The sequence below is a fragment of the Rhopilema esculentum genome, chromosome 6 (assembly GCF_057945365.1).
Source record: "Rhopilema esculentum isolate cy_ngs chromosome 6, ASM5794536v1, whole genome shotgun sequence".
Taxonomy (NCBI): domain Eukaryota; kingdom Metazoa; phylum Cnidaria; class Scyphozoa; order Rhizostomeae; family Rhizostomatidae; genus Rhopilema; species Rhopilema esculentum.
Genome location: NC_142820.1, coordinates 2698410 through 2718321, shown reverse-complemented (window position 1 = coordinate 2718321; position 19912 = coordinate 2698410). Strand labels below are relative to the sequence as shown.

Below are 19912 nucleotides of genomic sequence, written 5' to 3'. Positions count from 1 at the left end.
GTCCCTGGAAGGATTTTAGTGACCTTTACTAAAATTATATTTAAAAAGTCCCTCTCAACATGTGGCTCTTGATAAAAACTGCTCTCAACATGATGGCTTTTGATGAACACAACACGTGAACAAACATTACTCCTTAAATGCCGATTGCTATTTTTCACAGGGCTGGCACAAGCTTGAATTGAAGGTACTAAAAGAGATTTAGTCATTCGTTAGGTGTAGAGAACATCGAAGCTTGATTGGCAAAAAAAATTACAAAAAGAGTGTAAGGGGATGCATTTCAGTCTCAGTGATTTGCAAATAAACGCACCACAGAAAGGTATTTTCTGATAAAATCTCGACTGCCAAAGGCACCATTTTCATTTGCTGTTTTTAAAATGGAGGACATGGTCTGAATCCGCCCCTTGCCGTGAAAATATTTTCTTTATTAAAAAGTTGTCAAGGGTGGTTAAGCCCCCCTCCGTGGTTAGCATCTACGAGTCTAACCATATTCCCTTCGAAAGAATAAAATGACTGATGCTGTATGTGTATAAGTGAGGCCCTACAAGGGGGGTTGACATTATTTCATATTTCATAACGAAATCTTGCCATTATTTCATATTTCAAAATTAACAAATAAAATATTTCAAAATTATCAAAAGGCCCATCCTGCTTCCAATTAATGAATTGGATTTATTAATTCTTTGATACCAACTAAACTGAAGTATATGCTTGCTACTCGCTCTATCTATGAATAGCTGGGTGGGGTTCTGGAAACACTTAAAGGTGAACTGACACGCAAAATTAACTTGACCTCAAATATAAACAGCTCAATTATCGCTGTTTTGTGTGCTTCTGCGATCAAATTAATAATCCTCACATAGAATTTAATAAAACACTCGGTTATTTCGCTATTTTGATATTTCATTCTGGGAATCAATATTATTTCATATTTCGAAGCTAAAAAACCTAAATATTTATATTTTTTCTCCAAAAATTGCAATTATTTCATATTTCAAATACCCCTTATAGGGCCTCATAAGTAACTGTCTCTGTAAGGTTTTAAGAACAGAAACACAATAGCCATCATCATTGAGTTCAACGCCTGTCAGTACATTGTACTTAGCATCGACTCTTGACTCTGGAGAAATCTGAAAGGTAGGACTACCAAAGAATTGAAAGAGTTAAAGTTATTGAAATGAATGGAAAGCTTAGTGTCAAAGACATCAACATCAAGGGCAAGAGGGTACTTATGAGGTATTGTACTTTTTTCAATTTTTTCACTTCTTTGGCCATTGCAACTCAAATGTTGGTTCTCCTTTAGTGCAACAGATATGACAACAATCATGGACAGGTCACAAGACTTTTTTTCGGCAGTACATAAGCGTAGCGGGCTTTGATCTTTCCAAAAATATTTGCTTCGCTGAGACAAAATTGTTCAAATGGGGCCTTAAAATGCGATAAATTTTACCTAATAAAAGGGGCTTCAGCCCCACCAGCCCTTATGTCTCCTACGTTATTGCAGACATATACTCTGCTTTGCTTTGTTTTGAAGTCAAGAGTAGGGTAGTCTATACTGAATTTTGAAGTGAAACATAAAATTTCGTTTAACATAAGTTGCGTTTCCACTAGCCATATACGAGTTAGTTCTTATTTCTTGATTTACATGGAGTAGGCCCGACGATTTGCAGACAAATCATTATGCAGCTTGCATTTATAAACAATAGATAAGGACATTTGGAAGTCCCATTTTCATCTGAATCTTTTGAAATAGCATTGAAGCAACGTTTCTTTTATTTTAAAAAAACAGGGCTTATAAAATCGCTATCAATAAGAAATATAGTTATGAGTAGAAGCACCTTATATAAATAAAATTTCGGTTTCTCTGGCAAACAATTGTTCAGTTTACACTTGCCAGACACGGGTAAGAACCTACAGTTTAAGACCCTGTTTACACGATCCGTAAATTTTGCTTGCGTTTACACGGGATCGATCCCAAAACATTATGTATTTACACGGGATCGATCCCAGATCGGCCCTTAGGGAGGAACGCACATGCGTATTGCTTATTTCATTAGCAACACAAAGAAGATGGCGTTGATAGCTGACTTCGAAGGAGTACAAAACTTCGAAGTTAGCCGATGGCCAGGACTGGGAGACTATTCGTTCTAAGTATGAGGACATTTATAAAAACTTAATAGCGGCCTACCCAAATGTGGAGGAAGAGGGTGAAGCGTTTCCAACAGGCGACGCTGCCTCAATCTATGTCGGAAATAAATCATTCCCTTAAGTTGAAGCCTGTTCGCTAAATTTTTCGATAAAGTTGTAAAAAAATTCCTGGTGGGCGAGAGACGAGAATGCGCGCAAAATCTGATAGAAAAAAGCTCGAAACACCATGTTCAAAGCACCTCCAATTGGATAATTTATTAGCCTCGTTTCCTATCCGTGCCAATTTGGGATCGATCCCAAACTGGATCGATCCCAAACTGGAACGCTTTCCAAAGCGAACCCAAATTAGCACGGATATCGGATCGATCCCGAGCGTTCCCATGTAAACGGAAGGCCGATCCGTGCCAGTTTGGGATCGATCCCGGCCTGGATCGATCCCGTGTAAACGGGGTCTAAGATCTTTTGTTATCTTTGATTTACTCTTAACCGAATTTGAAAGCATGCAAGTATGGTTATAAATAATGTCCATTTAGTAGTAACATGAAACAATGTGCTTCCGTATTTTTGCATACATAGGATTGATAAGTTAACTCCAAACAAGAAATCTAGGGGTGAAACTGACGGGGTGTCGGGGGAGGGTGTAAATCTCGTCCCCTTATATAGTTGGTGGGGTCAAACGCTCTAACTTCTTCCTGGGGGTTTCGTGTGGGATTAGAGATGCTAGCCTGCGTACCGACGCTATCGAAAAATTGGAAAGAGGAGAAAAAGTAGTCCACTCACAGTAGTACTGCACACAGGCTTAGGAAACTAGTACAACTAAAAAAGTACTGTCACCAGGCTTAGGAAACCAGGAACAATGGTATCTTTATGAATGTCTTTATCGCTAGACGATACCATTGCAACATCTCATCATGCAAATATGTTTTTAACATACACTGACCGTCTCGCATGGAAATTATGCTAAGAAGTAACTGGGGGGGGGGGGGGGATAGCACATGTATGTCAAAAAGAGACAGCTCTGTGGGCTGTAAATAGGCATTTTGTCTCCCTTTCTGAAAAGGAAGAAGGAAACAGGTACCCTTGATGCCCTCTGGATACTATTTCTGAGGCCTGAAGTTCTCTTGGTAGTACGACTACTGTCGATAGAACAAAATCACAAGCAAAATACTAGCCATGCAAATCATCTCAATCAAATAGTTATGAAGTTTAGAAAATAGTTTAGAAATTTTTTTCATCTAGGCCTTATTTCTTTAGCTCAAATTGTTTGTATTTCCTATTCAGGCTCATTTATCATTCAAGGAAAGGAAAGTAAAACAGCTTTTCTCTGTGTCTTTCTTTTAAAACGAAATGTTTTTTGACAGGGTCGAGTTCAATCTTCCAATGGAAAATGATAAAATCACAAGCAACTACAGGTGACAGAAAACATTATATAATATATTTTATATAAATCATTTTATCATTTAGTTTCTAATGAACTCGTACCTTCATAGTCGAACCAACATTTTTGCATATCGTACCCTCATGGATAAGAGCGTAGCGACTAGTATCATGCATGGTAACGTGATTTACTCTATTTTTGATTTTTTTGCTCAATTCAAAGTTGATGCCTCATTGACAGTTGATTTGCAAGCCTTAGAATGATATGATTTCGAAGATAGGTGGCAGCAAAAGTTGAAAAGTAATTATTGTAGAAAATAGTAAATAATTGTGGGTAACAGTAAACTATATGTACCATTGATATTGGTAATAAGTAAGTTAAATGGTGAGTTAATAATTATGATAAAATTGTAGCGTTTGCATTAAACGTTCAAAGTGAGGCGAATCTTCACTCCCACAGGCTTGTCTCAACTCTTCCGACAATACAACTTTGCATTGATAGAGGAGCCAAAAGCATCATCATTCTCAGCCATATAGGCAAACCTGGCCGGCAGGTTTCATTAAGACCTGTCGCTAAGGAACTGCAAAGGTTACTTAAGAGGTGCGATTTTATATTTCTACAAGTTTACTTTTATTGGATACATGCAGTCTTAAAAGCATTGATATGCCATCCACTTTTGCTCTATTCCTCTTATTAGTAGTGAAAAAAGATGTTCCAGTGAAATGTAGATGAATCGGGGTTCTTTAAACTTTGTTTTGTTTTGGTTGTAGGCCAGTGCAGTTTGTTCATAGCTGTGTAGGGGAGATTGTAGAGGAAACATGTGGCAAAGCTGACAATGGTATAGGCCTACTCTTAACATTTTTGGTTTCTTTTCCCAGGAAAAAAACTTGCAAGAAAAATCCACGTTTATTTTATATTCCTTAATTTCTAGATTGTAAATTTTATCAGGTTTAATATAAAATAGCATTGACTTTAAATATGCAATTTTTTGAAATGCGTCCAGAATCCAATCAGCATTTTAAACTCCCAATTTATGCGGCTTCAAGTGCGTACTGCCTCGAAACAAATACTCTGTTGTCAAACTGTTTGAAGGCAGTGTAGAAGAATATTCCAATTCATTAAAGTTCATGTTTATTTTAAAGACTTTGACATCTATTCGTTAGAACCGTGTTATCCCTTTTTGAAAGCTAAAAGAAATGTTATTCTTCCATTTCAATTGGCTTTTAACGATGCTTAACAAGTTTCGACCATCAAGGATTTGAAGTTTTCAGTACTAGCAAAAGCCTTAACGCCCTGCTGCAATCACTGCCAGAAGTCTTGGAACACTAGCGTCAGTTTTTATAGGAAAATTCGGCCATCCCTCTCTCCCCCTAGGAGCCATGTTGATTTACTATAGAAAAATGAAAAGGGTTATGGAGTATGCTTTTTCTTGTGGCTTGTTTGATATTTTTCTAAACTGGAAGTAGTAGTATTCGAGAAAACAAATGGAAAATAGAAAAGCGCAGCGCAAAGTGTTGGATGTTCCAAGTAATTTTGGCAGTGATTGTGGATAACTGCAAAAAATTTTATTAATTGCAGAATTTTTTACACGTGGCAGGCTCGGTAATATTGCTAGAGAATGTTCGATTCCATATTGAAGAAACGGGTACAGGGTTGGATCAGTGTGGAAACGAGGTTTGACATTCTGTTGATTTTAGACTTTACGAAGTTGCGAGTGCTTACATGGTGACATTTATTGAAAGTTTTTCTTTTACGGGTTTGAGATTCATTCTTGCGAAATCATTACCTCAATTTTGTTCGATTACCCTTTGGATACGACCTCTATTTATCGGAAGCTGGAAGTCAAACACGAAGCCAAACATGGACATCCAACATAATTTTTATTCCAAAAGTCAAACTCGTTAATGAAAATAATATTTATGTATTTCACAATAAAATTGTCAGCTGACATGTAAATATTTAATTTTAAGTTATTTTCATGTTGAAAAAGATTGAAAAAATTGCTATTGCAGATATTTGCAACAAAAGAAGAAATATCAAATTTCAGAAATCGTTTATCAAAACTTGGAGATGTATTTGTCAATGACGCTTTTGGTGTTGCTCAGCGTGGGCATAGGTTTGTAGAACAAAACCAAAATTCTTCCACTATAGCCAAAAGCACGGAAAGTAATAATTGAACCATCCTCGTGTTTATGACTTAAATAGGATCCAAGGGGGTGGTGATGCTATTGTGCTTAGAGAGAGTTTTACCATTCACCCACAGGATTTTGCAGCTAGAGTGTGAGCACCCACCCTATATATCCTTCAAGGGGCATTTTAGGGATATAATATAGCAGTTATGCAAATTTAACAGACGCTGGCATGCTTCATATCACTTGGAAAATCCCCAAAATGAATCTTGCATCTATATCTGCTACATTTAAGTGCTTCATTCTTCAGAACTATGTGTAAAATGACAACCTTGGGAACCCAGGCTACAAAATGACAAGCTTTCTTAGCCATGAATCTATTTTTTTCGAAAAAATATCTATAAAGTGCCTTTGTTAAAAAATAGTGCCTTTTTGTCGAGAAAGTTCCCTTCATATCGATCTTTTCATCCAGAAGAAGAGAAGAGAAACAAAATGACAATGAAAAGATACAGGAACCTTTCCTAAATAATTTTTCAATCTGCACAGACTCAAAAGCTTTTTTGGCAGTAAGGTGCTTCCCTTGAAAGACAGACATAAGCCCACAAAGTTAATCTTTTAGCCCTAATTGTAATCGCATTTTTAACACGGTCAGTGTATTCTAGCAAAACAATTACTTTTTCTTATAGCTTTCAAACACATGATTTCAAACTGTTTCATTAGAATAATAAGAACCGTTACATTTTTTGCAGTTCGATGACTGGGATCAATCTTGAAATAAGAGCATCTGGACTTTTAATGGAGAAGGAATTACACTTTTTTACTGAACTCATAAGGAATCCAGAAAGACCGTTCTTTTGCATTCTTGGCGGGTAGGTGCAATTTGCACCATCTGATTTGCAAAGCATGAATTATTTCCAAAAATATCATGCTTATAAAATTCAAATTTGATTAATTTATTTGTTGGTATAACACCTCCAACCTAACAATAAATGTTTGTTTTGAGCAGCTTTTTTTTGCTGAATTTGATGGACTGAGTAGAGCCTTTTTATTGTGATACAGGGAGACATAGGCCCTTCTAAAACCAAGTGAAATTGCTTTGCTCGATCCATAGCATAGGTTTGATTTTAACAGTCATAACTCAAGATAGGAAATGAAAATGTTGTCACTAAAATGTTTCAAACCTTTTGCAAAATTTAATGGAAAGTTTAGATTTTAACATTACAAAAGTTCGCGAATCAAGCAGATCAAGGTAGAAAATTTCGACTGCCAAAAGCACATTTTTAGGTTGCTGTAAATTCAAAGGGGAAAGCGTATTGCCATTAATGCTTTTTGTCAAAGGCTATTCAACATTTCAAAGCTGCCAGGGGTAGCAGAGCTCAAAAAACTATCCATTAGGGTGTTAGAACCCCAAGACAACCACGTAGTTTGCGTCTATTGTTTTTCCATCTTCTGTAAGAAAAATACACGCGTTCCAAGCTGGAGCTTAACAAATTACAATTAAAATGCATCTTTTTTCAATTTTTAGTCATTTTTTTCTGCTTTTAATGCTACTTGCATATTATGCTGAAATTAGCCATTGTGCATTGCAGAGCAAAAGTTGGAGATAAAGTTAAGCTGATTGAAAATCTGTTAGACAAAATTGACGGACTGGTAATTGGGGGTGGAATGGCATTTACATTTCTAAAAATCAAACATGAAATACCGGTATGTTCTTTTTGACTTTGCATATTTTAATTTAACAGTTCTCATTTAACAAAAACGCATTGAAAGTATATTCTTCAATTTCTCAGAAACTCATACCAAACTAGCACCAGTATTTTCTGCAAAACATATATTGCAATTTATGAATCTTTATTGCCTAAAAATGCACCTATTTCAGCTGATCACTTCCAAAACCCCTTGAGGTCCCACCCACTCTCCCCCCTCTCATAGAAAATCACGTATCTGTACTAACAGAGAATCTATTATAGCGCAGTAATATACGGATGCTTCAATAAATCAGGGACATGAAATAAACTTTGGTTATTAAGTGTCACTGTTCTTTGTATAGATAGGTGACTCCCTCTTTGACAATGATGCTGCAGATTGCGTCACAAGAATAATGAAGAGGGCAGATGTGCTTGGACTCAACATCCACTTGCCAGTTGATTTCATCACCGCAGAGAGAATGGATAGTGAAGACAATCTTCGAGTGGATAGCATTGAAAATGGAATACCAGCTGGAAGAGCAGTAATAAATGATTTAATGATATGAGATTAAGAATTCGAGATCTGCTTAGCTTTATTTTGATAGATTAGCTAATTAATGAAAGTTGTTCTTGTAAGTAATAGTGAAATTAACATTAAATCGACAGCAAATATTTCATATAACAGACTTTTGATTAAAGAAAACATCAGCTTATGATACTTGTCAAAGAATATCTCCCAAATATTTCTTTACTGCCTTTCCATACTAGTAAATTATATACCTTTATCGATCAGCTGTCATACTTAAACAAGTGTCTCCAAACATTCTTTTTTCAGAACATGAATGTATAGCCGTATCAATTTGGAAATATACAAACATATGTAGTGTCTTAGTATCTACAATATAGAAAAATATGTTTACCTCGATGCAGGGCTTTGACTGTGGTCCAACCACCACCAAGAAATTTGCGAATGCCATTGCCAATGCAAAGACAATTTTCTGGAATGGGTGAGATGAGTATCAAGCTATAACTGGTCACCTTGTGTATTGGTTAATAAAAACAAAAAAAGCATATTGTTTATCAGCCTTCCAAACCCAATAAAGATGGAACTTTATACTAGTTTCTTATCACGTAAATTATATTTTCTTGTTGTGCTGTATGTTTTAGAGTGAAATATTAAAGCCAAATATATAATGTTCTAGCTGAAAATAGATCCATGCGTTTTACTTTGTTGAAAGGAAAAATACCCTCCGTCAACACTGAATATAAAAACTGCTCAATAATTGCCCTATTGAGATTTTTGACCTTTAGAACAACTAGAATGGTTTTTTTTAAAAAATAAATTAGGCCAAAAAGTTTGATGAACTTTTTATTTTGAATCATCGTTTTTTTAGACCCATGGGTGTATTCGAAAGATCACAATTTAGCAAAGGAACGAGAGATCTGATGTCTTCTGTTGCTGAGTTAACAAAGAATGGGGTGAAGACTGTTATTGGTAACATATTACACCTTGGTTTTTGCTTTACTCTTAACCTTTGTTTTGGCTTACCCAAAGTACGTAAATGACTGTCAGTGTATAACACGGGAGGTTTTGCTATATGGCCGAATTCCTGGTCTCATTCAAGGGACCATGCGGATTTACCATTTCTAAAAATCCTTTTAGTCAATATAGTTAAACATATTGTTTGAAAAATGATTTATTTAAGGTTCAAATTTAGAGGGGGCTGTATTTTCTTCTATTTCGCGTTGAATAAATCTAGGAGGCTGGGGCAATCTGGAAAATGTTAGTCTTGCGCGCAGACTTCAGAGTCTTGTGCGCAGGCTACAAAAAGTCTCATTGTGGATAACCAGAGTCAAATTTTCTGCACTAGCAAAAGAGTGATCTAGGTACCTTCAAAGATTCATGAAAGACTTTATCCATGAATAAGAGTCTTGAATATAAATTAGTATCTGTACTGATTATCAATGTATCAATGCAGTTGATGAATGGTTTGTTTTCCAAGAAACAATGAACGTAACATACATATAAAACAGTTCAAATGCTGCCCAATTGTGAATGCAGTTTTTAAAAAAAAGGGTCTATCTTCAAACCAGGTTTGCAAGGAAGGGGCTACATGACTTGCTAAAAATCATTCATAATTTTGCGGATATCAATTTGACATGCAAGATGATTTTTACTTAAATCATCTTCTGGTTACCATTAAATTTCTAAATATTTCAGGAGGTGGAGATTCAGCTGCTGCATGTCATAAGTTTGGTATGACTGATGCCATGACTCACGTCAGCACTGGTGGCGGTGCAAGCATTGCATTTCTTGAAGGTAGGCAAGCCAACAGATGATAGTAAATATGATTTAAATGAGCCCGGATTTACAAGCATAGGATAACATAGAATGTAATTTCATTATTTTTTTATAGAATTTATTCACTTAATTGTATGACAAAAGTTGCATTAATGATTTCTTTGATAGTGAATGCCAAATCTTGTATTATTTGCTTCCTACGTAGATAGGAAATGGGTGAGCTTGGCCCTGGAAAATGAAAAATTCAACATTCTATATCTATTTCATTGCCAAATTTCTATCAATTTAATTGCCTAGATTTAGCCAATATGTTCGGATATCGGTTAGTGAAATTTCACATTATTCGCTAAAATATAAAATTAATTTTTACAAACTTTTCTTTTAACAAGAATTCATTTCTTTTTTTTGCAGGCAGAGAGCTCCCTGGTATAACATATTTGAGCAATGCTAATGAGTTTCATTGCTAAAACTGAGATATCATACCTTTTGCGCATAAAATTCACACTGTTTTGCAAAAATGAATCGTTTATGAGCAGAGAGGCGGAGTTAGATTACTAGCATAGGCTGGTGCTGGTCAATGGCGTGATTTCCAACCAAAGCCTCAAAATCTTGGTTTTCATCTTCCTATTTTTAGGCCAAACTCAAATAATTATTACATCATTAAAAGTTGATCATTGGTACAAAAATGTTGACAAAAATCACAAAAAACATAATTTCACTGATCGCTGTTTTTAGGTTCTTTCAGTCATCTTATCAAAATAAAGAATGCAACTTCAGGAACCTTACCCAAAGACTATAAAACTGTTTAAGCCTTAAAACTGTAAAATGATGTTCTCTGGGAACGAAGTCTTTTTTGGTACGGATCATTCTTGCTAAGCATATTGTGTTGGCTTCACAACCTTTGAGCCCCACCCCGCACCAGCCTGTAATTTGTAAACAAACATCCTGTTTTGATTGTTTAATTTTGTATTGTAGAATTGATAATGTGATTTCGAACACAAACGATAATTTTGCAAATAATAATGTTATGAATTAAAGTATTTTTGAATGGTCTTTTGCTGATGAATTTTAACAGAAAAACTGACATCTTTCTGTTTTCAAGCCTGTTTGTTTCAAGTTCCATTTCTATTTACAATGATACGCTAATAGGACTTGCTAACGAAAGTTTTAAAAGGTAGGTATGATAATGATCCTCAAGCCTTACATGCTGCGAACAGCACTGATCTACTTCTTTATAATGTCAGGGGTCTAGGGTGTTTGCAATTGATGATTAGTATACGGGAAGGCCTAAAACTACTTTCAAATATAATTATGATTAAATTTTGGACCAACTGAGTAATCAGTTTCCATTTATTTTGGGTTTCATATCTTATTTGAGGTGAATCTTCTGTTTAGCGCCCTTTGGGGGTCCAAATGATGTTCCCTGTTGATTTTGATGATGTCAGCTCGATCCAGTCTTTTCAGTTTCCGAGCCATTGTTTTGAGCTGATCAGAACGAGACCAAGGGAAGGGGGCACGGAATCGAAAGGAGATCTTTCCACCTCAGCTGTGCAGTCTGACCTGTCTCGTGCAACTGGAAAGATAGTAAAGTTGTGCAGAGAAGGCTACATTTTACAGAATGACTTTGAAAAAGATAGGTATATCTGATCTACAAATCTCAGGCAAAAGAGTGCTGATAAGGTATGCAAACATTCTTAATTTGACTAATGAAACCAATACGTTGTTATTTCACGTGCCTTATTTCACGGACGTTTCTGCATCTGGCTGTATTCCACACACCCCCCTTCTAACTTTTCCTTGAAATTCAACATTGTGCTATCAAAAATATTTTGAGACTGCTTCTTCAATATATTTTAGTTAATATAGGCGCAGACTTAGCTTAGGAGAGGGGGCTCAGGAGCTTGCCCCTCCTGACAAAAACTTTGGGGGCTCAACTTGGGGGACTAAAACTTGGGGGTATGGATTCCATGGCAGCTGCACTCCCGAGAAATTTTTGTAAAATAACGGGTGCACTCTTGCACACCTGAAAGATGGGCGCCGTTTGGGCATGTTTTTGGATGTGGCTCCAATTAGAAGTCTTTTCAAATACAGTTAATGACTTTCTAAATTTGTTTGCAACTGAGATTGGAAAAATGTACATCATTCTAAATTGAATGATCCACTTGAGATCAGGGCGGCCAAATGTTTGAGTTGACCTGGGGTCAGATTAAAAACTAAGCTTCTTGCAAATGAAGCGAGCAGAAAATTTTTGTCACCCTGTTCTCTAGATTCCTTAAAAAACACTTCAGAATATTCTTTGCAGTCATTTCTTTGCATTTGTTCCATTATTACTTTGTTTCAATTGTTTCATGGTCACAGTTTACTGTGATTTCCTTCTATAAACGGATTTCTATCATTTAACTATAAATCTTACTAAGACATTGAGGCCCTCAGGCAATTTGCCCCCTTATCCCCCTCTCGGTAGCCCTGCTTTATATCATCCTCATGATACTCTTAGGATGCTAAAGTTTTTGGCCTTTTTATTTGAATTATCTCTTTACTTGCCAAACCTTAAGGAATTTGGATAACAACCACTGATGATAGTGGTAGTTAAGCATAGTTCAACTCTAAATCATGGATTTCCCAGAAGCTCAGCCTTAGCTTGTTTGTTCTTAATTTATTCTTAACTTTTGACCAATTTTAAGGCTCATGTTTATATAAAATTGTTCTAATAAAAAGAAAAGAGTGTGAATCTGTATGATATACATATTGTTGTATATTGCCCTGTTGCAATCACATTTTTTGGCAACATTTGGAAGCTTTTCAATTTCTTTAGCCCAAGCCCACAAAGATCAGAAATTCTTAACAAAAATATATTTAACACTCGGGCAGTCAAACAAATATATTTAGCACTCGGGCAGTCAAAGACTCAAACTGCTTCTACCTTACTTCATTCATAAACTTTGGTCATTATTGTCTCTATTAATGACAGTTTGTGGTAATGGAGAGGCTTGACTATTACTTAGAATTTTTTATATGGGCCCCTATAGCCAAGGGCCCCTTGGTCAGTGACACCCCATGACCCCCCTCTCCTCAGCACTGCAACCACATCTAAAAATTGGCTCATAAATTTGTGTAAATAAAGTATGCAATAATTGTTGGCCATCTTACCAAGATTGCTTGCTTAAGGGGCAAATGGTGTAAGCCTATTCTGTTGATCTGTTGAATTATCAGATAAACAGACTGACAAAGAGCCTTTGCTTTAATGTAAAGTCAATATTAAAAAACTTCTAAGTATATTTAAACATAGTTTAAGCTGTCATGTTCAGGAGTCTGTACTGAAGTTCCTCTCAAGATAATTAAATGCCTATTTGACAGTAATTGTTCATGTAGTTATTTTATTCTAAATACTTAATGTATTTTTATAAGATCATGGAAGTTTTGGAATTATGAAGAGCTGTTCAAAGGCTCACAACATAAGGTTATACATAACCCTATAGTAAGAAAAAAACACTCCCATGTGTAGGTTGGCTTGAACAGTTAGGGTCACAGACTTTAGATCCAAGAGTCTGAGTTCTGAGACTCTGCAATGGCCAGACTTTCACTTAGAGTGATTATAGTTGTCTTTTCTATGTTATTCCAGGCATGGGAATCACAAGGTGCTTTCACATGGACTAGGATAATGCTAATCAAAGCTCCTTGGTGTCAGGGGTGGACACTTGGTCAAGTTCAGGGGGAGGGGGTTAGTCTGTTGTTTTGTCAGGATGATATCATTTTTCCCCATTGTTTTAGAACAAAAAGCCATTGTCCTCCAAAATATTAGGGGGTGGCAACACCCCCAAGGTGTCTGCCACTGCTTGGTGCCCTAAAAGTGTTTTTGGACGCTAGGAAGAAACAATACAAGTGTGATTTTGGATTGATGTTGGGGCTATTATGGTATACTTTGCTTCTTTTTACCATAGAGTTGACTTCAATGTTCCACTGAAGAATGGTGTGATTACAAATAACCAAAGGTATGTGTTGATTTAAAGATTAAATTTTTATTGATTAGCAATTACATATTTATGTGTATGCTACAATTCTTCAAATTCTGTGCCTTGATTGGTATTGTAAATTGTTTCTATTTAGAAAATGGCAAAATGATTTTTTCTTTGAAAAATTTGAATTTAACAGATTTTAGGTTTCACACATAGAAGTTTTTTGCTTTCAGAATTGTAGCAGCTCTCCCCAGTATCAAGCACTGCCTAGATTCAGGTGCAAAAAGTGTAGTGTTAATGAGCCATCTTGGCAGGCCTGATGGACAATCAAAACCAGAATTTTCTTTGGCCCCAGTTGCAGATGAGTTGAAAAAGCTCCTTGGGAGGTATGTTATCTCTGTTCAAATGATTTATTCTTGAAAGCATTGCTGATGCAGATTATGCGATCAAGACAGTCAACCTGTGATGGCCCATTTCTTAATTTTTTTGGCAGTTTCAAATTTCTTCAAAGGTGAATCAAAGTGTTACAAATTATTCAAAGGTGAATCAAATTCTTCAAATATTGAAGCAAAGTGTTTGAACAATTTGGATACTTGCAATGTTATATTAGGTGATATGGTTTAACCATTAGCTGGTAATTTGCACTTAAGTTTTGTGTTTGTTCAATATCTAACCTATTCACATGCTACAAGAACTGTTAAGATACATGGCAAAGAAGAAGAAGTATAACTCTATTCAATCCATGCTCAACTCAATTTTACTAAATCTCGTTTACCAGATCTAGATTTAATTTAATAAAAGCAACAAATTGAGAAAACCCATTGTTAATGCTTTTAAGGTTCTTTCACTACAACAGCAAAAAAGGGTGTGACTGTAGATTGTCCTTTCAACAATGGCCCTTCATGAAAACTTAAATACATTCCCTTTTATCAAGTTTATACAGGATAAACTTAGTATCGCTTACAAGTATATTGTCTGAAAGGTCTACTTTTGTGAGTACGCATTTTATAAGAAGTATCTTCTTCTAGGGATGTTACATTTTTAAATGATTGCGTTGGAGCAGAAGTTGAAAAGGCTTGTGAAAACCCTACCACAGGTTGGTAATATTTGGAAAATGTCTTTACTCTTTACATGTGCTCAGATTAGTATTGTATGGAGAACAGATGCAGCGATCTTCTGCCTACCATAGGAATATTGTGCTATGTGGTATGTCACTTTTTAACGTTTCAGGAGAAATCCTTTTTGAATTGTGAGTATTTTATTAAGTGGCTATGTGGTGACACCTTAATTATCCCTTTTAAGAATTTCAAACTTGAAGTGCATATTCTTTCTTTTACAATTCAATATATTTTTATTGTATAGGTAGTGTTATATTATTGGAAAATCTCAGGTTCCATGTTGAAGAGGAGGGAAAGGGTCTTGATAGCAGTGGAAACAAGGTAAACAGGTTTTCATGATACATTGTGTGACTCATAACAAGAAAATAGGATCAGTTTTCCCTTAAAACTTTGCAAGTATTTTTCTCTAGCGCTCAGGGCTTCAACTTGAGGCAATAGGGAAAAACACTTTTTATAGCTCTCGTATTTTATATTTTATGGTGGAGCCTTTCATTCAGAGAAGTTGATTTAAAAATAAAACGGCATCTCATTTTCTACCAGGTAAAAGCAAGCAATGAAGATGTTGGCAAATTTAGAGAATCATTGTCAAAACTTGGAGATATTTATGTTAATGATGCTTTTGGCACAGCGCATAGAGCTCACAGGTATGCACAATTTTTATTTATGCAGGCAAGGGTTTTGTTGATTTTCTTTTATCAAACTTTTTTAAATCAAAAGAGCCTTTGCAGGCCTGTCTTTAAAATTCTAATGTATCGACAGGCTTTGAAATAAACTGTTTAATTTATCTTTCGAGTTTGCATTGTAGGAAGCAGACGTCCATGTATTTTGTGTAGAATTGAGAATTACAACATATTTTGAGTAAAGTGTAAGTAAGATAGTTTGGCTGGCCATAAGATGTTAAAGGTAATCTGTCCTTATAAAAGGACTGCGTATACCCAACTTGTCAAGCCACCCATCAAAATAACGGTTTGCGATTGGTTAGTATTCTTGCGACGCAAAACTGCTCACATGAAAAGCTAACCTAGCAGCAGTAAAAATAAACATGTAAGCATGAAAAATCACATGTTTCTAAAAAACCCTGCAGAGTCGCTTGCTTAAGCTGGACACATTACCTTTAAGCAGAACAGTAATAGACAGCTGCCCTAGTAATTTCCTGGTAAACTATTCATAGATACATAAAAATAGAAATAGGGAAAAAATTGTTTTTAAGGGGGGCAATTTGCTTTTTTTAAACAGTTTTAAGCAGTTTCTCTTGAGCATTTACGGGGAACCTGGAGTGGAGCAAGAGCAATGGCCTTTGTTTTTAAGTATCTTTTTGCTGAATTATGATGTTCTTCTTTCATTATTTTCATAGTTCAATGGTAGGCATCTGCTTAGAGAAAAGAGCTGCTGGCTTTTTAATGAAAAAAGAGTTGGATTATTTTGCAAAGGTACTCGAACAACCTGAGAGGCCATTCCTAGCCATTTTAGGCGGGTAAGTGTACATTGTTAAAGTTATTTGTTTAAAATCTAGAATTTATCAAAGGGGAAGATTTTCAGGCTTATGATGTGTCTAAAATTTTAAATTCACAGAGCAAAAGTTGCTGATAAGATTAAACTCATTGAGAATCTGATGGAAAAAGTGAATGAAATGATGATTGTTGGTGGAATGGCATTCACATTTTTGAAAGTTTTGCATAATATGCAGGTAAACATATATACCAATTTTTCCATTACTATATGTACATGTAAAATTTATTAATGCAATTATTAAATTTAATCTGGCCTTTATTTAGGTTTCATACTTTGTACTGTAAAGTGGAAAAGTTTTTTTATGTATAAGAGAGACTGTTTTGTGATAACTATCCTTTCTTACACATTCCATGTCTACATTTAACAGTTGCTAGTGCCACCACTTCCAAGCTCATGGAATTTTTCTAAGTAACGCTTTAATTCAATTGTCTCTGTAAACATCAGATTGGGAAGTCCTTGTTTGACGAAGAAGGCTCAAAAATCATTAATGGTCTAATGGAGAAAGCCAAGGCCAAGGGGGTTACAATTCACCTGCCTGTGGATTTTGTAACTGGAAGCAAATTTGCTGAAGATGCTGATGTTAAACCAGCAACACTAGAAGGTGGCATTGATAATGAGTATATGGTAAATATTTAATTGCGTCAAATCATAATGCCTTTTTCTTTACTTTTGTGTGATGTATATTAATTTCATGTTCTATTGGATGGTGTTCACATACAGCAAGTAGGGAAGCTTATAAGAAAAAACTGTTACAATATTTTAATTCAAAAGTTGCAGAAAACATGAAAAGGATTTCCGGTTTAATGAAAATATATTTTGTAGAATATCACATCTACAGAATTAGACGCCAGCAAGTCAAGTGTAAAGATTCGACTTTGAACAGCCAGAAAAGAGTAGAGAAGGAGGTCTAGAGAAACAATTGTGATCAAACAAACATTAAAACACCCTTTTAAGCCTTTAAACATTTTAAACTTTTTTAAGCGAGAATTTGAACTACTAATTGCAATTGCACCAAACTGCAAAGCATGGAAAACATTTCGAATAGAATTTGAAACAGAAAATATATACGAAGCTTTCATGCTTTAGTTGCTTGGCTGCAGTTTTTTATATTTTGAATTCATAAGCATCTGCAAGTCTACTTAACCCTCAGTTTGCCAATTGCGAGAATGTCTCTAAACTGTCGCAGATGGGAGATTATTGGAAAGAATTGGGAACACTGAATTGTTTTGTAGAACTTGTATCCTCAGAAACTATGAACAGAGACACCTTTAAATACATAAGCACGATTTTGTTTAATGATTTACGTAATTGAAAGATTAAAATATTTTTTAACGCCTAATGTAAACGTGAGACAAAATGTGTTTCTTTTACAGGGTCTCGACTGTGGGCCTGAATCTTTGAAGAAGTTCGTTCAAGTAGTGGACAACGCCAAATTAGTTTTCTGGAACGGGTACCATAACCTTGTTTACTGGCTGTGAAATTGTTTTTCATGAGATTCAATCATGTTTTAGAAATATAAACTTATTTTGTTTTTCAAAACGCCATAACGCGAAAATGAACAAATATTTCAAGCCATTACTTTCCTGATTTGTAAACCATTATTGGCCTAAGCAACATTGATTGTGTGTTAATTGGCCTATGGTTTTGGGCATGCAAAGAACACCGAATTTCAGTGGCTTTTGTAGTGAAGTTTAACTATTCGTGTTTCATTGCAGACCAGTTGGAGTATTTGAAATGGCAAAGTTTGAGAAGGGTACGCGAGACCTTATGGATGCCGTCTGCGCAGCAACAAAGAGAGGCGTAACTACTGTGATTGGTATGAGGTGTTTTTATTGTGAAGAAATGATTATGGTGAATGCAAAATGATATCGCCAATGCGTCCCAAGATTCTTTTACGCTGTGATTTTGCAAATAGGCTGTTGTATTTGAAATTCTCTTCTTTTGCTCTTTTATTTTGCAGCTTGACTTTTAAGTATTCGTAGTACTTTTGAAGCATTAGAATTTTTCTTCATTGATGAATATTATCTTTTTATTTAAACCTTCAAAATTAGCATTAGAAGTGATTTTAGCCAGGAACATATTTTATCAGCTGAGAATGAGTTGACAACAATAGACGACTTTATCAATAGATCGGCAGAAAAATTAATATACATCCTGCATATTTGGTCCAAAAATTGAACCCGTGCAAGAATTATGTAGACCAAGCAGTCACCAGATCTTACAGCGTTTTTAAGCCTTCAATCAAATCTTCTTGCTTAAATTTGTGTATATAAATTTTTGTATTTGTGTATATAATCCTAGTTTTATGCCTTGTTAAGATTATTTATTAATTCCAAACTCTACAACCTATTGCAATGATGATCGCATTAAATCTTCAAGGTGGTGGAGATACAGCGACGGCCTGCAAGAAGTATGGCAAAGTCAATGACGTCAGTCATGTCAGCACTGGAGGAGGCGCTAGTATCGAACTGCTTGAAGGTAAGGCTTAGACCCTGTTTACACTGTGCCGGATAAATTCTATCCGCATAAAACTTGTTCGGATTGATTCGCATTTACACTGTGCCGCACAGATTTTGTCCACTTTGCCCTCCCGTTTACACTGTGCCGGATAACTGCAGTCACGTGATTGAAATCGTGCACAGAACGTCCAAAACGAAGTCATCTCTGGGCAATGAAATAACAGCTAAATTCCCTCCAACGTAAAGGACTTTTAATTCTCTCTTCAGAATCATCTGCTTCTCTTTCGGACATAGTCCAAAGATATTGTTAAAGCAAATTAGGCAAAGTTAGTTTTTATAATTTGTTCTCTGAAACAAAATGACGCTGAAATAGCGACGCTGAAAAGTGGGGAAAGCTGACAAATTTTACATAGACCGACGAAGGTACTGCACTTTTAACAAGAGTATTTAGCGACTACAAGGCAGCCAAGATGGCGAAAGGTCTTGATTGGGAGACAGTGAAAACTGAATTGGATGAAATAGCCAATCGCTTTCGAGCAAGATATTTTTTCCGGATAAAACCGTTTACACTGTACCACATAGCTATCCGAACTAATTTAATCCATTTTCCTAGGTGAACTAATTTTGTTCGGATAGCCGCTAATTTTGGTGCGGATGAAATTTATCCGGCACAGTGAAAACGGTGTCTTAATAACTTGACGAATTTTAAACTTTTTGTCGAGACTTTGAAGATTAGAAATAGGCAATTAACTTTTTTCTTATTAATTAGTTTACATTGAATTCTTTATTGGAACTGTAAATTTTTCTAGGACGTGAATTGCCAGGAGTCAAGTTTTTGTCGGATTCAGCTTGAGTACCCAATCTACCAAAAGACATTTTGCACAGAAAAGCGAGTTACCCCTGTTGTTGAGTCTTGATGGGACATTACCAAGAGTGCTTTTTGCTGTTTCATTTAAATGCCTATACACAGTAGAACTTGACATACAGTAATTTATTGAATCCAACGCTGAATATTTCTGCTTTCTTAGATTATCTGCTTAAATTTCATATTAAGTAGATTGATTAGTTAATATTACTTAAATCGCTATACATTTGCGACAGATGCTGAAATTTTGTTCTTCTCTTTTCACGTATCACTTCTTCAAGCTCCCAAAGAATATAAATTTGCTCTTGGAAAATTTCAGTTTCTAAAAATTTTGCATGAATCGGAGTTAAAGTCTTTTGA

The 19912-nt window shown here is 35.5% G+C and overlaps 2 protein-coding genes across 3 annotated transcripts; both read left to right on the top strand.

Moving 5' to 3' along the window:
* Positions 1–472: 472 nt before the first annotated feature.
* LOC135686234 (phosphoglycerate kinase 1) lies at positions 473–11017 on the top strand. Of its 2 annotated transcripts, XM_065202431.2 has the most exons (13): positions 477–1233; positions 3507–3557; positions 3983–4123; positions 4294–4361; positions 5121–5197; positions 5536–5639; positions 6402–6521; positions 7242–7356; positions 7703–7882; positions 8271–8347; positions 8735–8835; positions 9562–9660; positions 10054–11017. In XM_065202431.2, the coding sequence occupies exons 1-13, from the start codon at positions 1175–1177 to the stop codon at positions 10107–10109; spliced, it is 1248 nt and encodes a 415-aa protein (XP_065058503.2). In that variant the 5' UTR covers positions 477–1174; the 3' UTR covers positions 10110–11017. The 2 variants fall into 2 exon arrangements, with proteins under 2 accessions (XP_065058504.2, XP_065058503.2); XM_065202432.2 differs by lacking the exon at positions 3983–4123 and having other exon boundaries at positions 473–1233.
* A 131-nt stretch (positions 11018–11148) lies between these two features.
* Positions 11149–19797, top strand: LOC135686233 (phosphoglycerate kinase). The gene is made up of 13 exons (XM_065202430.2): positions 11149–11322; positions 13584–13634; positions 13832–13984; positions 14627–14694; positions 14961–15037; positions 15257–15360; positions 16071–16190; positions 16289–16403; positions 16673–16852; positions 17602–17678; positions 17944–18044; positions 18608–18706; positions 19497–19797. Exons 1-13 carry the CDS (start codon positions 11261–11263, stop codon positions 19538–19540), a joined length of 1251 nt encoding a protein of 416 aa, XP_065058502.2. The 5' UTR covers positions 11149–11260; the 3' UTR covers positions 19541–19797.
* The last annotated feature ends 115 nt before the right edge of the window (positions 19798–19912 follow it).